Here is a 14515-nt window from a genome sequence, read left to right as displayed (position 1 = left end):
TATCACATCTTCTTTATCCATTCATCTGTCGATGGACATCTGGGCTCTTTCCATAGTTTGGCTATTGTGGAAATTGCTGCTATAAACATTGGGGGAACAAATAGAATCCAATAAAATAGTAAACAAAAAAATAGGCAAGCAACAACAAAAATACAAAAATTATTTCAAAAACATATTCTGGAGTTTAAAAATGCAATAACAGAATGCTAAATAGTGGAAATCATGCAGTATGTACCCTTTTCAGATCGGCTTCTTTCACATAGGATTGTGCATTTATGATTCCTCCATGCCCTTCTACAGCTTAATAGCTTGTTATCAACATCCCTCACCAGCCTGGTATATTTACTACAATTGATGGGCCTACATTGACTTATTTTACCTCCAAAATCCATAGTCTACTTTTTTTTTTTTGAAGATTTTTATTTATTTGAGAGAGAATGGGAGCTAGAGAGAGAGACAGAGTGCACACAGAGGAAGAGGAAGAAAGAAAAAAAGACCCCCCACTGACCAGGGAGCCCTATTTTGGGCTCGATTCCAGGACCCTGGGATCATGACCTGAGCCTAAGGCAGACATTTAATCCACTGAGCCACCCAGATGCCCCATAAGCATTTTACTAGACAATACTTATGTATACAATACAGTACAGGGTGGGGATAATATAAATGGTATCGTGCTTTTAATTTAAATTCCATTTGCTCATTGCTAGTGTATGGAAAGCAATTAACTATTATATAGTAACCACGTATCCAGCAACCTTTCTATTATCTCTCAGTTTCAGGACATTTTTTGTCAATTCTTTCAGATTTTCGGCATAGATATCATGTGAAAAGAAGAGTTTGGCTTTTTTTTTTTCTTTTTCCCATTCTGCATACATTTTTGGAATAGTTTGCCAAGGCTCCCAAAACAAAACTACCATAGACTGGGTGGCTTAAACAACAAATTTATTTTCTCACGTTTATGGAGGCTGAAAGTCCAAGAACAAGATGCCAGCAGATTTGGTTTCCTCTGAGGTCTCTCTCCTTGTCTGCTTCTTGCTCTTTCTTCTCATAGTCGTCCCTCAGTGCACCTGTGCCCTGGTGTCTCTCTGTGTACCCTACTTTCTTCTTATAGACACCAGTCAGATTGAATTAGAATCCACCGTAACAGCCTTATTTAAATTATCTATTTGAAAGCCCTATCTCCAAATATAGTCACATATTTGATAATGGGGATTAGGGCTAAAAATATGCATTTGGGAAGACATAATTCAGCCCATAACACTTTTATTTACTTTTTGCCTTTTGCATTACCTCAGACTCTCAAAAGGATGCTGAAAAGGGGAGGTGAGGGGAGACATCCTTGTCTTGTTCGTATCTTAGCAGGAAAGCTTCTACTTTGCACCATTAAATATAATCTTAACTGTAGGTTTTTTTAAGTGTTCTTTTTCAATTTTAGGAAACCCCCCCTCTATTCCTAGTTTGCTGAGAGGTCTTTTATTTTTTACCATCACCAGGCACAACATACAAGTTCAAAAGCATGAAACACACCTGCTTTGGAATACTCTCCTCATACTAGTCAGTTAATCAGTTCTGTGTATTTTGTGTGCAGTTTTTCAAATAAGCCTTTTAAAATTTACATTGGCGGGGGGCCTGGGTGGCACAGAGGTTAAGCGTCTGCCTTCGGCTCAGGGCGTGATCCCAGGGTTATGGGATCGAGCCCCGCATCAGGCTCCTCCGCTATGAGCCTGCTTCTTCCTCTCCCACTCCCCCTGCTTGTGCTCCCTCTCTCGCTGGCTGTCTCTGTCTCTGTTGAATAAATAAATAAAATCTTAAAAAATAAAATAAATAAAATTTACATTGGCGTACTTCAAAGCTTCACCGATCATATGAACTGATACAGCAGTTTCCCTGACTCCAATTTACTCTCTTTAACTATATCTTCCATGTAGCCCTGAAGATTTTCCCTCATTATCAACCACCAGCTTCAGGTACCCGACTTTACCATCTCTGTGTATTTTCGGCATACACATCTCTGGATCATAATTGTCTGAGCAAGGATGTGACTCTCACACTAAATTGTAAGCTCCCTAAAGAATGACCTTATTTAGACCCGAGCTCATCCCAAAACCAGAATATCTTACACAGGTAGTCGATAAAATTAATCAAATAAATAAATATTCAAAAGCATGGAAGAGTAAATTTTGGATCACAAACTATTTGATGACTACCTCCCTGCTATTCTTTTTTTTTTAATTTTCCTTAGATTGTATATATGGACCACATCTTCTTAATCCAGTCATCTGTTGAAGGGCATCTCAGTTCCTTCCACGATTTAGCTATTGTGGACAATGCTGCTATGAACACTGGGGTGCATATGGTCCTTCTCTTCACTATGTCTGTATCTTTAGGGTAAATACCCTGTATTACAATGGCTGGATCCATAGGGTAGCTCAATTTTTAACTTTTTAAGGGACCTCCACACTGTTTTCCAGAGTGTCTGTACCAACTTGCATTCCCACCAACAATGTAGGAGGCATCCCCTTTCTCCACATCCTCTCCAACAATTGTTGTTTCCTGCCTTGTCAATTTTTGCCATTCTAACTGGCATAAGGTGGTATCTCAATGTTACTCAGCCATCAAAAAGAACAATTACACAACATTTGCAGCAACATGGATGGCACTGGAGCAGATAATGCTAAGTGAAATAAGTCAAGCAGAGAAAGACAATTATCATATGGTTTCACTCATTTATGGAACATAAGAAGTAGGAAGATCAGTAGGAGAAGAAAGGGAAGAAGAAAGGGGGGGTAAACAGAAGGGGGAATGAAGCATGAGAGACTATGACTCTGGGAAACAAACTGAAGACTTCAGAGGGGAGGGGGTGGGGGAATGGGATAGACTGGTGATGGGTAGTAAGGAGGGCACGTATTGCATGGTGCACTGGGTGTTATACGCAACTAATGAANATTATACACAACTAATGAATCATCGAACTTTACATCAAAAAGTAGGGATATACTGTATGGTAACTAACATAATATAATAAAAATTATTATAAAAAATGAAAAAAATTCCATTGGGTGAAACATGAAAAAAAAATTTCCTTGGAATAATTAACATAGTAAAAAAGTTATGAAGATCCAAATTGAGGGAATGTTTGCTCAAAAGTGTTTGCAGTTCTCTTTGTCACACTTGGTTCTTCATCTAGTTAGGATCCGGTAGCCAGAGAGCCTCAGAGCACTCCGTAGCAATAAACAATTGTTCAAGTTAATGTATATTATGAAGATTGCCTGTTTTGTGTTTTTATTATACTCTTTCTCAATATATGACATAGTAAATACTTGATTCAAAGTGAAAATTCAATAACTGTTTAACATGTACTGTTTCTACACTTTAATAAAATATAAAAATCATGTTTAGCAGCAAGGCATAAGAAGATAGAAGTCAATTCAATGAAATTAAATGTTATTTTAGATCAGTGGCAGGGTTCACCTTGAAAAATGCTTCCTTAACGTCCAGGACACCTCCAACATCAAGGATGTTTTAGATTAACAATGTCTCTGAGGGAAAAAAAAGAAGTAATATGTGGGACATAAGGCACCTTGAAAAAGCTTCTGTTAATATTTCTATGATGTTCAAGAGAATAACTTTCATTAATGGTCACAAGAAGTATGAAAGAAATAGCCACAACACCTTCAATAGCCAAGAAATAATAATCAAAGAATAGTATTTTTCATCTCTAAAAGTTTTTTTAGAGCCTCTTTGACATCTTTGTTTCTCAGGGAGTAAATCAAAGGATTCAACATGGGAGTGACTAAGGTGTAACATAAGGAAGTCACTTTACTCAGCTCAGGAAATCTGTCAGGAGTGAGATATGTAAAAAAAACAGTACCGTACAATACACTCACGACTCCTAGGTGAGAGCTGCAAGTGGAGAAGGCTTTCTTACGTCCCTCAGATGAGCGTATCTTTAAAACCATGGACACTATATATATATAAGACACAATAATGACAATTATGGTAGGTAGGGTAATGATGCTGGATAAAGAGAAAGAAATCATCCTATAGATGAAGAGGTCAGAACAAGATATCCTCTGAAGTGGGCGGATATCACAGAAAAAGTGGTCAATGGCTCGTGAAGCACAAAAGGGCAAAGTAAATGTCATGCTTGTCTGAAGAACTGAGCTGATGCAGCCACAAAAATAGGAACCAGCCACCAACTGAATGCAGAGACGAGTTGACATCTGGACAGAGTAGAGGAGGGGGTTGCAGATGGCAATGAAGCGGTCATAAGCCATGGCTGCCAGGAGAAATCCCTCGGCCACCATGAAGATGGCAAAGAGAAAGAACTGGGTCACACAGCCTGCAAAGGAGATGGACTTGCTCTCAGACCAGAAGTTGATCATGGCCTTTGGGGGCAATAACAGAAGAATAGAAGAGATCAATGAAGGAGAGGTTGCCTAGGAAGAAATACATTGGTGTGTTCAGCCGTGGATCAGTCATAATAATGGTCATCATGCCAACATTCCCTAGAAGGATCATGGCATACACAAGCAGAAAGAGCAGGAAGAGGAGAATGTGGAGCTCTGGGCGGACCCTGAAGCCTACAAGAATGAAGTCAGTCACTTCTGAGTGATTGCTTGTCCCCCTGTCACCCATGGCAGGAACCTGCTGAGAGACACAAGGAAAAATAAACAAATGAAATCTGGGCTTTGATCCTAGCTACAAATAATCTCTTACAGTATTAGGATTTATAAAGTTATTCTATAGTCATTACTCATTAACTTTATAAATAATTGTGACTTAAATTTAAGCCTATTGCAACTGATGATGACTCAAAGACTAATTTTATGGCTCTAGTCCTACAAGCAGTGGAATTGCATCTTTTTCTTCTGAGTCTAATGCAATGCAGTTCCACTCAAAATGCCGTTCGCATTTGCAAATGTTTCTTCTGTGTCTGTGACTGACTCATGATTTAGGCAATATATTCAATGTCAGGAAACAGAGTTTGCAAGAGAGCACAAACAATTTAATAAATGACATTTGGAAAGTAATTCTGGAATCTGGGTTTGGAGATATTTGGGGAGGAATTCAGTAACCTACTTTCAGAAAACTTAACTTTGAAACATTAGTTTATATTACATACCAGCAGATATAAAGAAAGTCACTAAATTTAAAAACAACTTAAGAGGGGGCACCTGGGTGGCTCAGTCAGTTAAGCATCTGACTCTTAATTTTGGCTCAGGTCATGATCTCAGGGATGTGAGATCTAGCCCCCAAGTTGGGCTCCACACTCAGCAGGGAGTTTGCTTGTCCCTGGCCCTCCCTCCCCGTGCTCACTCTCTCTCTCTCTCTCAAATAAATAAATAAATAAATAAATAAATAAAATCTTAAGGGGAAAAAAACAACTTAAGAGGTACAATTGCTTTTTGTGAGTAATGGAAACTTCGAATTCTGATATAAGTTGTTTACTCACTAAAATCAAAGTTGTCCACAAACAAACACAAAAATTATCAGGACTCACATGCTAGGATTTCTCTCCCAGAGGGGCCTCCAAAGCCCTTTCGTAAAGACAATTTCCCTCCCTTTCCTTAGCCTGCAGCTTATAGTTTATTAAGGAGAGGCCTACAGTGGGTCTAGATGGAAGAGTTACTTTAGAAAAAGATACTGAACAAAAGTACATATGAGGGGTTAATGATGCTTTCTTATTTACCCAGGGTATGATTTTCACAGCTATCGTACCTCATTTACTAGACAGCTCAACTAAAGCTTTGAATTGCTTGTGTTGACAGCATGGTCACTCCTTCTCTCCCCTCAGGGCTCTATATGCATGGTTCCTTGTAGATGACAGTACTTACATAACAGCGAACAAATATGTGGCACTTTTTTATATGCCAGACACTTTTTTAAATGCTTTCAGAGTAGCTCATTTCATTCACGTAACGGTAAGATGAGGTAAGTACTATCATATTCCCTAGTTTCTAGGTGAGAAAACTAAGGAACACATGAGTGGAATCTTTTGAAAGCCTCCTACTAGGGTCAGAGTGGGGATTGAAAGCTAAGAAACCAGATTCAAGAATCCAGGCATTCTTGATCACTGCAAGACAGCCTTTGATAACGTGCCATTCCAGTTCCTTCTGCTGTGGGTACTTCTATTTACAGAGTCCAGTTGAAGTTTCTTATCTTCACAATCAATTCCCCTGTTTTTGAACCTGGGTTAAAACTCCTCTGCATACAACATGCTCTCAAGGATAGTGGCTATTCTCACCATATTTATATTCCTATTAAATATTAATAATTCCTTCCTTGAGATCAAAACTGCAACTTGTCCTCCATGTATCTCCAACATAACCTTTTGTGTCTGCAAATGGCAATTAATCAGGAGATATTTATTATGTAGACATATGTTGAATGATCACTGAACATGCGGAATCAGAGAAAATTTGAAGACTCTGTAATATGACTGGTGTAGCATGGATTCAGCTTTAAATAGAGGTAAGTTTCTGTTCTGCTTCTCACATTTTCTAAATGGGACCTTGGGCAAGTGACTTATGTGTAGAGGCTGCTTTTAGGCAACAGGCTTGAGAGCAGAAACTTGAGCGAGGAAAAAGGTCCACAGTGACCACTGAGCTGACCCCCAACAGGCTCTTAAAGCCATAAGCCCTCACTGACTAATGGGCTACTTACAAGCAGGCACAGTTACCAAAGGAGGGAAAATTCCATACATCTCCATCCTGACTAGTTACTATACCACTGTATCCTCATATAAAGGAGAGATGAAAATATACCTGGCAAAGTTCTCATGAGAGTATATACTTAGATAATGCATGTAAATAACAGCACCATTTGAGACAGAATAAGCACTTGACAAATATTAACTGTTGTTAATTTTATGGTATCTTTCTGCACTAATTCCACAATGCACACCAAACTAATCAATGCTAATTAGGCTGAAAATTAATAATAAAAAATGGGCTTTTTGAAGTAGATCATTCTAAGTTGAGGGAAGGAATCAGAGAACTGTTAAAAGTTTAAAAAGAATAAAGAAATCTGAATGAAATATAATATTTTGTCGGAGAAAGATGGCAGACAGAAAAATGGCATGGTGTCTTATTGTCATATTTTTATTATTTGCCAGCTCCATCAAAAATTAAATCTACAAATAATTGTGATGAGACAAGGAAACTAAAGGGACCCCATAAGAGAAAAAGCTGGGTTTTTTTCTTTGCTGCTTTTCCTGCTTCTATTATTTTTAGGACTTGCACCCCCACTTGACTTTGCAAGTCAATGATGAAAATAATCTATGTCCTTTGTGTAAGGGATAAGGAATTAATGATTTTCTAGAATGAATAACATTTAAGGAAAGACCGGTGAGAACGACCTTATGAAGCTATTGTACACACATTCCAAACCATTGAGTTAGGCATCTCCACACCAAGACCCCTGGTTCCAAGGAATAACGCCTGGGCCCTTGTCTTTGTTCTTTTTTCTTTTTAAAGATTTTATTTATTTATTTGACAGAGAGAGAGGCAGTGAAAGAGGGAACACCAGCAGGGGGAGCGGGAGAGGGAGAAGCAGGCTTCCTGCTGAGCAGGGAACCCCATGTGGGGCTCGATCCCAGAACGCTGGGATCATGACCTGAGCTGAAGGCAGAATCTTAATGACTGAGCCACCCAGGCACCCCCCTTGTCTTTGTTCTAACTAGTTCCTGTTTGTCTGAGAGGACACATACATCAGACCACCACCCTCCATAAAACTTCAGATCCAGAGCAGACTGGATGACACTTGTGAGCTTTTCCCTTTTGAGTCTCCCAGATGCTCCTTCCATCTTTCTCTCTATACATATACATATATGTCTTCAGTAAACTCTGCTTTCACCTGCCGCTGGCTCATGTTTGATTTCCATCTTGTGTGAAGCCGAGAACCTTCTTGGCTGCTCCTTCCTCAGACTTGGCCTATTGGCATCAGTATTATAAAAGAGCGATTTTAAATGGATCATACTTAGGGTCTAAGGAGGCATAAGACACGTAAGCCATGAAAAGGGAGCCTGAAGTAGTCATGAATATTTTTTTAAAAATAATAGATTTTATTTCTTTGTCTTGAATCTTGCCTAGGGGCAAGGGCACTGATCATTTTAATTTTCCAGATTTATTCCTATCAAACTCATTGTGATGTTAATAAGTTTTTGCTTGAAGACCTGAAAAGGGAGAGTTTTCCCTGGAGTAGCCAATAAACAAGTGTTCAGTCTGCGACTTATTTGTCAAAGTTCACATGTTTTCAGATTTATTCTTACCTTATATTGTTTGGTGATTTGTCAGATTCTGAAAATAAAGCAGCAGAATTCTCATGCTTTCTTCTTGTTACTGTTTTAATTCTAGAAAGAATACACATAAAGTTAATTAATGACTATAAGTGCTGTATAATCACTATGCCAAGATAAAATGAATCCCCTCTCCCCCCAAATTTTCCAAATGCGTGTTTATCATCCCAGTTTTAGTTCTTCCCACAGAGAAACTGGATTAATTGCCCTCATTTCTCTGTTTAAATAATGGTCCTTTCCTTTAGTAATTGATTTCTTGAAAAATGCTATAGTCCTTTGTAGAAGAGACACAGGGTGAATTTTCCAAATGATGCTTTGCTAATACTGAAAGAGTTCCCGGAATGATATTCTATAGTTATACAAAGTGAATCTGAGGAATCAGTCCGAGGGATATTCTCTGTCCTGCATTCTTGGATGCTGAATGCTTTGAAAGAAGTGAAGTGGATTGTCTTGGATATGTAAATAGAGGTCTCGAGCCATCTGGAATCTCCGATCATCTACCAGAATATCAGCCGCAGGCATCTCTACTGGCTTTGATTTTACCATAACAGTGTAACTGTTTCAAATAATTACAGCACTGAGGTTTCTCTTACCTTCTGGGAGATAGTTCCCCTGGGAGTTAAGGAAGGATAAGTAAGTTACTAAGGTACCCAGGCTCCAGAGCCTAGATCCATGAGGACCACAGAGGCTCTAGATGAAAGAAAGAAGAAAGAAAGAAAGAAAGAAAGAAAGAAAGAAAGAAGAAAGAAAGAAAGAAAGAAAGAAAGAAAGAAAGAAAGAAGAGAAGGAAAAAAGAGCCTAAATTTAATAGGAGTCAAAATACATATAAGTTTTTTTCTTTCTTTTCTTGCTGTGTTACTCCTTTGGGAGGGACTAAAAGGTCCTTCGATCTTAATTTCTTCACCAAAAAAGAAGCATTTCAATTTATCATTACAACAAAGTTTTGGATAGGCAAACAGAAACAAATATGAAAGGAAATATTATGTTATGAAACATATTTTGTGGGGAAATAAAGTGGGGGGATCTAGCCCTTTGTTGGGCTCTGTGCTCAGCAGGGAGACTGCTTGTCCCTCTCCCTCCCCTCCACCCCCTCTCTTTCTCAAATGAATAAATAAAATCTTCTAAAAAATCATTTCTCAACAGTCACTGTATACTCTTCAAATAATTTTTAAAATTGTTCTGTATCAGTCAAAAAATCCCAATTTGCATATGAAAAATCAAAGTATTAAGCTAACTGCCATAAATACATCTTATGTAATATATAGTAAGGAAAGAAGAATGGGTAAGAAAGAAATTAGTGATAGTTCATAAAGTCCTCACATATGCAATTGGTCAAAGGGAATAGGTGATGTTTTCTTTCCATGTTTATCTGTGATCCTGCCATATTGAACTGCTATACTTGTTCATTAATACTTGCCATCAGACATGGTGGCATTAGGAGGCATCCTGGAAAATTCCCTGGTTTACAGCTATAGACCTCCCCTTCTCCTTTCTATTAATATCTTTTGCTAGTCACTATCAGTTATCCAAAAGAATGTTACAAAAACCAGAGTTCTTTTCATCACATGAAAGGCCAAAACTCAAGAGATGAGTGTTGACTGGAAAAGTATATGAGCTTTATTCAGGAGACCAGCCACCTAGGGAGAAGGCAGACTCTTGTCAAGAGGCCAAATCCAAGGTTTCTGCATGGCCCAGGCATTTCTACAGGGGTTTAAAGCAGTTAATCAGTAAAAGGAGTGCAGGGGTTTATTACAATTCTTGATTACGTGCAGACTCGATGGTGCCAGCTATAGACGTTATCTCAGTGCTCGGAGGTTGAGCAAGGGGGTCTGATTCCTGTTTCATAACACGCAGGAGTGCTCTGTTCTTTCTAGGAAAGAATGCATGGTCTATAGACATAAAATTTAAAGACCACTATGTTAACTGGAGGGGCTGAGGCTGCTTCAAGAATACAAAGCATTTTGGGGGCACCTGGGTGGCACAGCGGTTAAGCGTCTGCCTTCGGCTCAGGGCGTGATCCTGGCGTTGTGGGATCGAGCCCCACATCAGGCTCCTCTGCTATGAGCCTGCTTCTTCCTCTCCCACTCCCCCTGCTTGTGTTCCCTCTCTCTCTGGCTGTGTCTATCTCTGTTGAATAAATAAATAAAATCTTTAAAATAAAAAGAATACAAAGCATTTTGTTTACCCATTGGTTCATTGAAATAAATACCCAGCAGGCAGGAGTAACTGCTGTGTCCCCAGTAAAATTATCCCTCTGTTGACTAGTAAGTATTCTAATTCAGCAAAGTCCAGTGTCATAGGGGTAGCAAGGAAAAAAAAGCAACAACAACAGAGTGGGTTAGTAGGTTTTATAAGGGTGGATGACATTTCCACTTTGACCCATTGTACTTGGATCAATAATCTGATTATGAAAGAAATAGCTTCAAATATTGGTCACTAATGCAGAGCACAGACCATATCCTAGAGACAATAACCCAGTTTTGTAAAGCGCTGAGAGCCAGGTCCAACAACTGGGTCTTCAGTAAGTGACTCCACCATTCCGTAATTCACTGGATCCAGTCTGACAAGGTGCATGATAACTACTGACTCTTGGGTTGAATGCACTGCCTTACTTCTCTTCTTAGGGAATGTCTTGCACCAACGCACTAGTGCAATACGGCATCGTAATGAATGTGACATCTGTTGAATCCTGACAGGGTGATATTGACAGAAGCAATCTGGGCGAGGACAAGATAATGTCTAGAGCAGAGCCTGGACAAAGAGTTACTTCTCCTTGAAGGAAAAAATCAATACTTTTCTGAGCCTAAAACATGATGACTGATGGGTAGCCCCAGGTTATGATATACTTATCAGGAACATTTTTTTTTTCAATTGCCCGAAGAACATTTAACATGAGATCTACCCTTTTAACAAAAATTAACTGTGTAGTGTGTTATTGTTAACTGTAAACACAATGTTATACAATAGCTCTCTAGAACTTGTTCATCTTACATAACTTAAGTGCATTGAAACCTACTGAATAGCAACTCCCCATTTCCCTTTCCCCCTGCTCAGTCCCTGGCATCTACATTCTACACTCTGCGCTGTGACACTATTATTTTAGTACCGTTTATAAGTGGTATCATGTAGTACTTGTCCTGTGACTGGCTTTTTCACTTAGCATAAGGTCTTGCAGGTTCATCCATTTTGTCATATGTGGCAGAATTTCCTTCCTTTGTAAGGCTGAATAGTGTTCCATTACATGAGTACACCACATTTTCTTTATCCATCCACCCATCAATGGACATTTAGGTTGTTTCCACATCTTTTTGGTGACTGTCATCAGAAAGTTGTGCACTTGACATTGGCAGTTTCCAGGTGAGTGGTCGAGCATCCGTGTTGTTTAGTTCTCTTTCCTCATTCTCTCAATGAGAATTCATTCAATGAGCAGTGGAGGGAGTGGAGAAGAGTCTGAAAGATGATTGCCTNTCTCAATGAGAATTCATTCAATGAGCAGTGGAGGGAGTGGAGAAGAGTCACCAAGTTACTGAGAACCTCCTTCTCATCGGATGTGAATTACTGAGCGTTCATTTGGGAAATCAACAATCTCAAATCTTTTTACTATTCAGGGAGATCCATCTACAAACAGACCACCTTGTCAGTAATCTTTTAATCTTATTGCTTCCAACTTCCTGGTTATCCAGCTAAACCATTAGCCCACAGGCTCTAAATCATGTAAGGAAGTGTCCTAGATCATATTCCTGGCAGTAGAATAACAAGTATGAAGCTTGAAATATCAAGAATGTTTTCCTGGGACACCTGGGTGGCTCAGTTGGTTAAGCGTTGGACTCTTGATTTTGGCTCTGATCATGATCTCAGCGTCATGAGATGGAGCCCCACCTCGGGCTCTGCACTGGGCATGGAACTTCTTGGAATTCTCTCTCTGTCCCTCCACCCCGCTCTCTCTCCCCATAATTAATTAATTAATTAATTAATTAAAAAATAAAACATTTTCCTTACCAGTGTTTTTAGGGCACAACCTTGAATTGCACGAGAATGCTGCAGTAGTTGTCCATTTCTAGCTGCTATTCATGTTACATGTAGCACCATATAGAAATCTGGCTCAGTTTATCTTTTCTTCAGAAAATGTGAATAGGGAATGTCCCACATGATCGTAAACGTAGGCTGAAAGAAATATGGCACGTGGCAGGAGTAGTTACCTCGGGCTCTGCACTGGGCATGGAACTCGGGCTCTGCACTGGGCATGGAACTTCTTGGAATTCTCTCTCTGTCCCTCCACCCCGCTCTCTCTCCCCATAATTAATTAATTAATTAATTAATTAAAAAATAAAACATTTTCCTTACCAGTGTTTTTAGGGCACAACCTTGAATTGCACGAGAATGCTGCAGTAGTTGTCCATTTCTAGCTGCTATTCATGTTACATGTAGCACCATATAGAAATCTGGCTCAGTTTATCTTTTCTTCAGAAAATGTGAATAGGGAATGTCCCACATGATCGTAAACGTAGGCTGAAAGAAATATGGCACGTGGCAGGAGTAGTTACACTGAAAATATGAGCCACTTTCCCATAAATTTATTTCTGNCTCGGGCTCTGCACTGGGCATGGAACTTCTTGGAATTCTCTCTCTGTCCCTCCACCCCGCTCTCTCTCCCCATAATTAATTAATTAATTAATTAATTAAAAAATAAAACATTTTCCTTACCAGTGTTTTTAGGGCACAACCTTGAATTGCACGAGAATGCTGCAGTAGTTGTCCATTTCTAGCTGCTATTCATGTTACATGTAGCACCATATAGAAATCTGGCTCAGTTTATCTTTTCTTCAGAAAATGTGAATAGGGAATGTCCCACATGATCATAAACGTAGGCTGAAAGAAATATGGCACGTGGCAGGAGCAGTTACACTGAAAATATGAGCCACTTTCCCATAAATTTATTTCTGACCTTAAGATCCATTCAAACCAGGCATCATATATACAACTTTCATTTAATGACACAATACTCTGTAAACCCGACTGTGTGGTGAGTGGATTAGATATCACTTATTCAGGATATTAGTCACTTGATTTCCATAGTAGTGTCCAGTCTTTATCAGGGCCCAAGATAGGAGATCTTTCTTAGGAGAACTTGCATAAAACTCGCTGTCCTCTAAATTCTTTGAAAGTAATACTTTGATTTTCCAACCAGAATTTGCCACAGTTTCCACAAATATCTGATACTCCACAAGTGACAACGTCACTTACTCTGAAGCCTGAATCAGCTGAAGAATGCTGACAATTTATGGAAAACTCAAAAAAACGTTTAACTCTTCATAGTAAGGATATGAATGGCCTTACAATTTCTTACATTTTAAGGGAATAAATAAACATGCCCCAGCTCAAATGGATCCCAGAGTTGGAAAATTCCTGATTTTTCACATGATAAACCTCCCATCCTGTCACTTAATTGATTTACCAAGGAATTTAGCAAGGATTTACCAAGGAATATAGCATATCCCATGGTATAGCCAAGAAAAATTGTAGCCAATATCAGTCATTACTATAAATACACAAATCCTAACAAAATATTAGTGAAAACTGAGAACAGCCACTAGAATGTAGAGAAGGCTAGATAGGCCATGGCTGCCAGGACAAAGGCCTCTGTGACCATGAAAAGCGCATAAAGGAATAGCTGAGCCACACAACCTGCAAAGGAGATGGTCTTTTTCTGAGACAAGATATTGATCATGGCTTTGGGTTAATAACAGTGGAGTAGGAGAGGTCAATGATGGAGAGATTGCCTAGGAAGAAATACATTGGTGTGTTCAGCCGGGGATCGGTCACAATGATGCCAATCATGGTAAGGTTCCCCAGAAGGACCATCCCATAAACAATCAGGAACAGTAGGAAGAGGAGACTGTGGAACTCTGGACAGAACCCTGATGCCTACAAGAATGAAGTCAGTCACTTCTGAGAGGTTGTCTCCTCCCTTGTCACTCATGGCAAATTTCTGCTTAAAAGCATAACAGAAAGTCAACAAAGTTTCCACTATTTCTCTACTATCACATACAATACTTTACATGAAAAAAGACCTTATAGTTGACGGAATACTTTCAAGTTAAGTCCCATTAAGTTTACACACGTGAGAAAATTAAAGATGAGAGATACCTAAAATTGGCTAAAAATAAATTTGAACTCAAGGTAGAATATTTTGTACTCAAGTCTAGTGTTGATTTA

General features: G+C 39.1%; 1 protein-coding gene across 1 annotated transcript; it reads right to left on the bottom strand.

The window, feature by feature from the left end:
* Positions 1-3695: 3695 nt before the first annotated feature.
* Positions 3696-14279, bottom strand: LOC100483054 (olfactory receptor 9K2). Its single transcript, XM_002930338.2, is given in 3 exon segments — positions 3696-4394; positions 4396-4616; positions 14231-14279. Coding segments are annotated over 3 exon segments (969 nt in total).
* Between the last annotated feature and the right edge of the window lie 236 nt (positions 14280-14515).

This window comes from Ailuropoda melanoleuca, chromosome 16 (assembly GCF_002007445.2).
Source record: "Ailuropoda melanoleuca isolate Jingjing chromosome 16, ASM200744v2, whole genome shotgun sequence".
NCBI lineage: Eukaryota > Metazoa > Chordata > Mammalia > Carnivora > Ursidae > Ailuropoda > Ailuropoda melanoleuca.
This window is presented reverse-complemented; position numbering and strand designations above follow the sequence as displayed.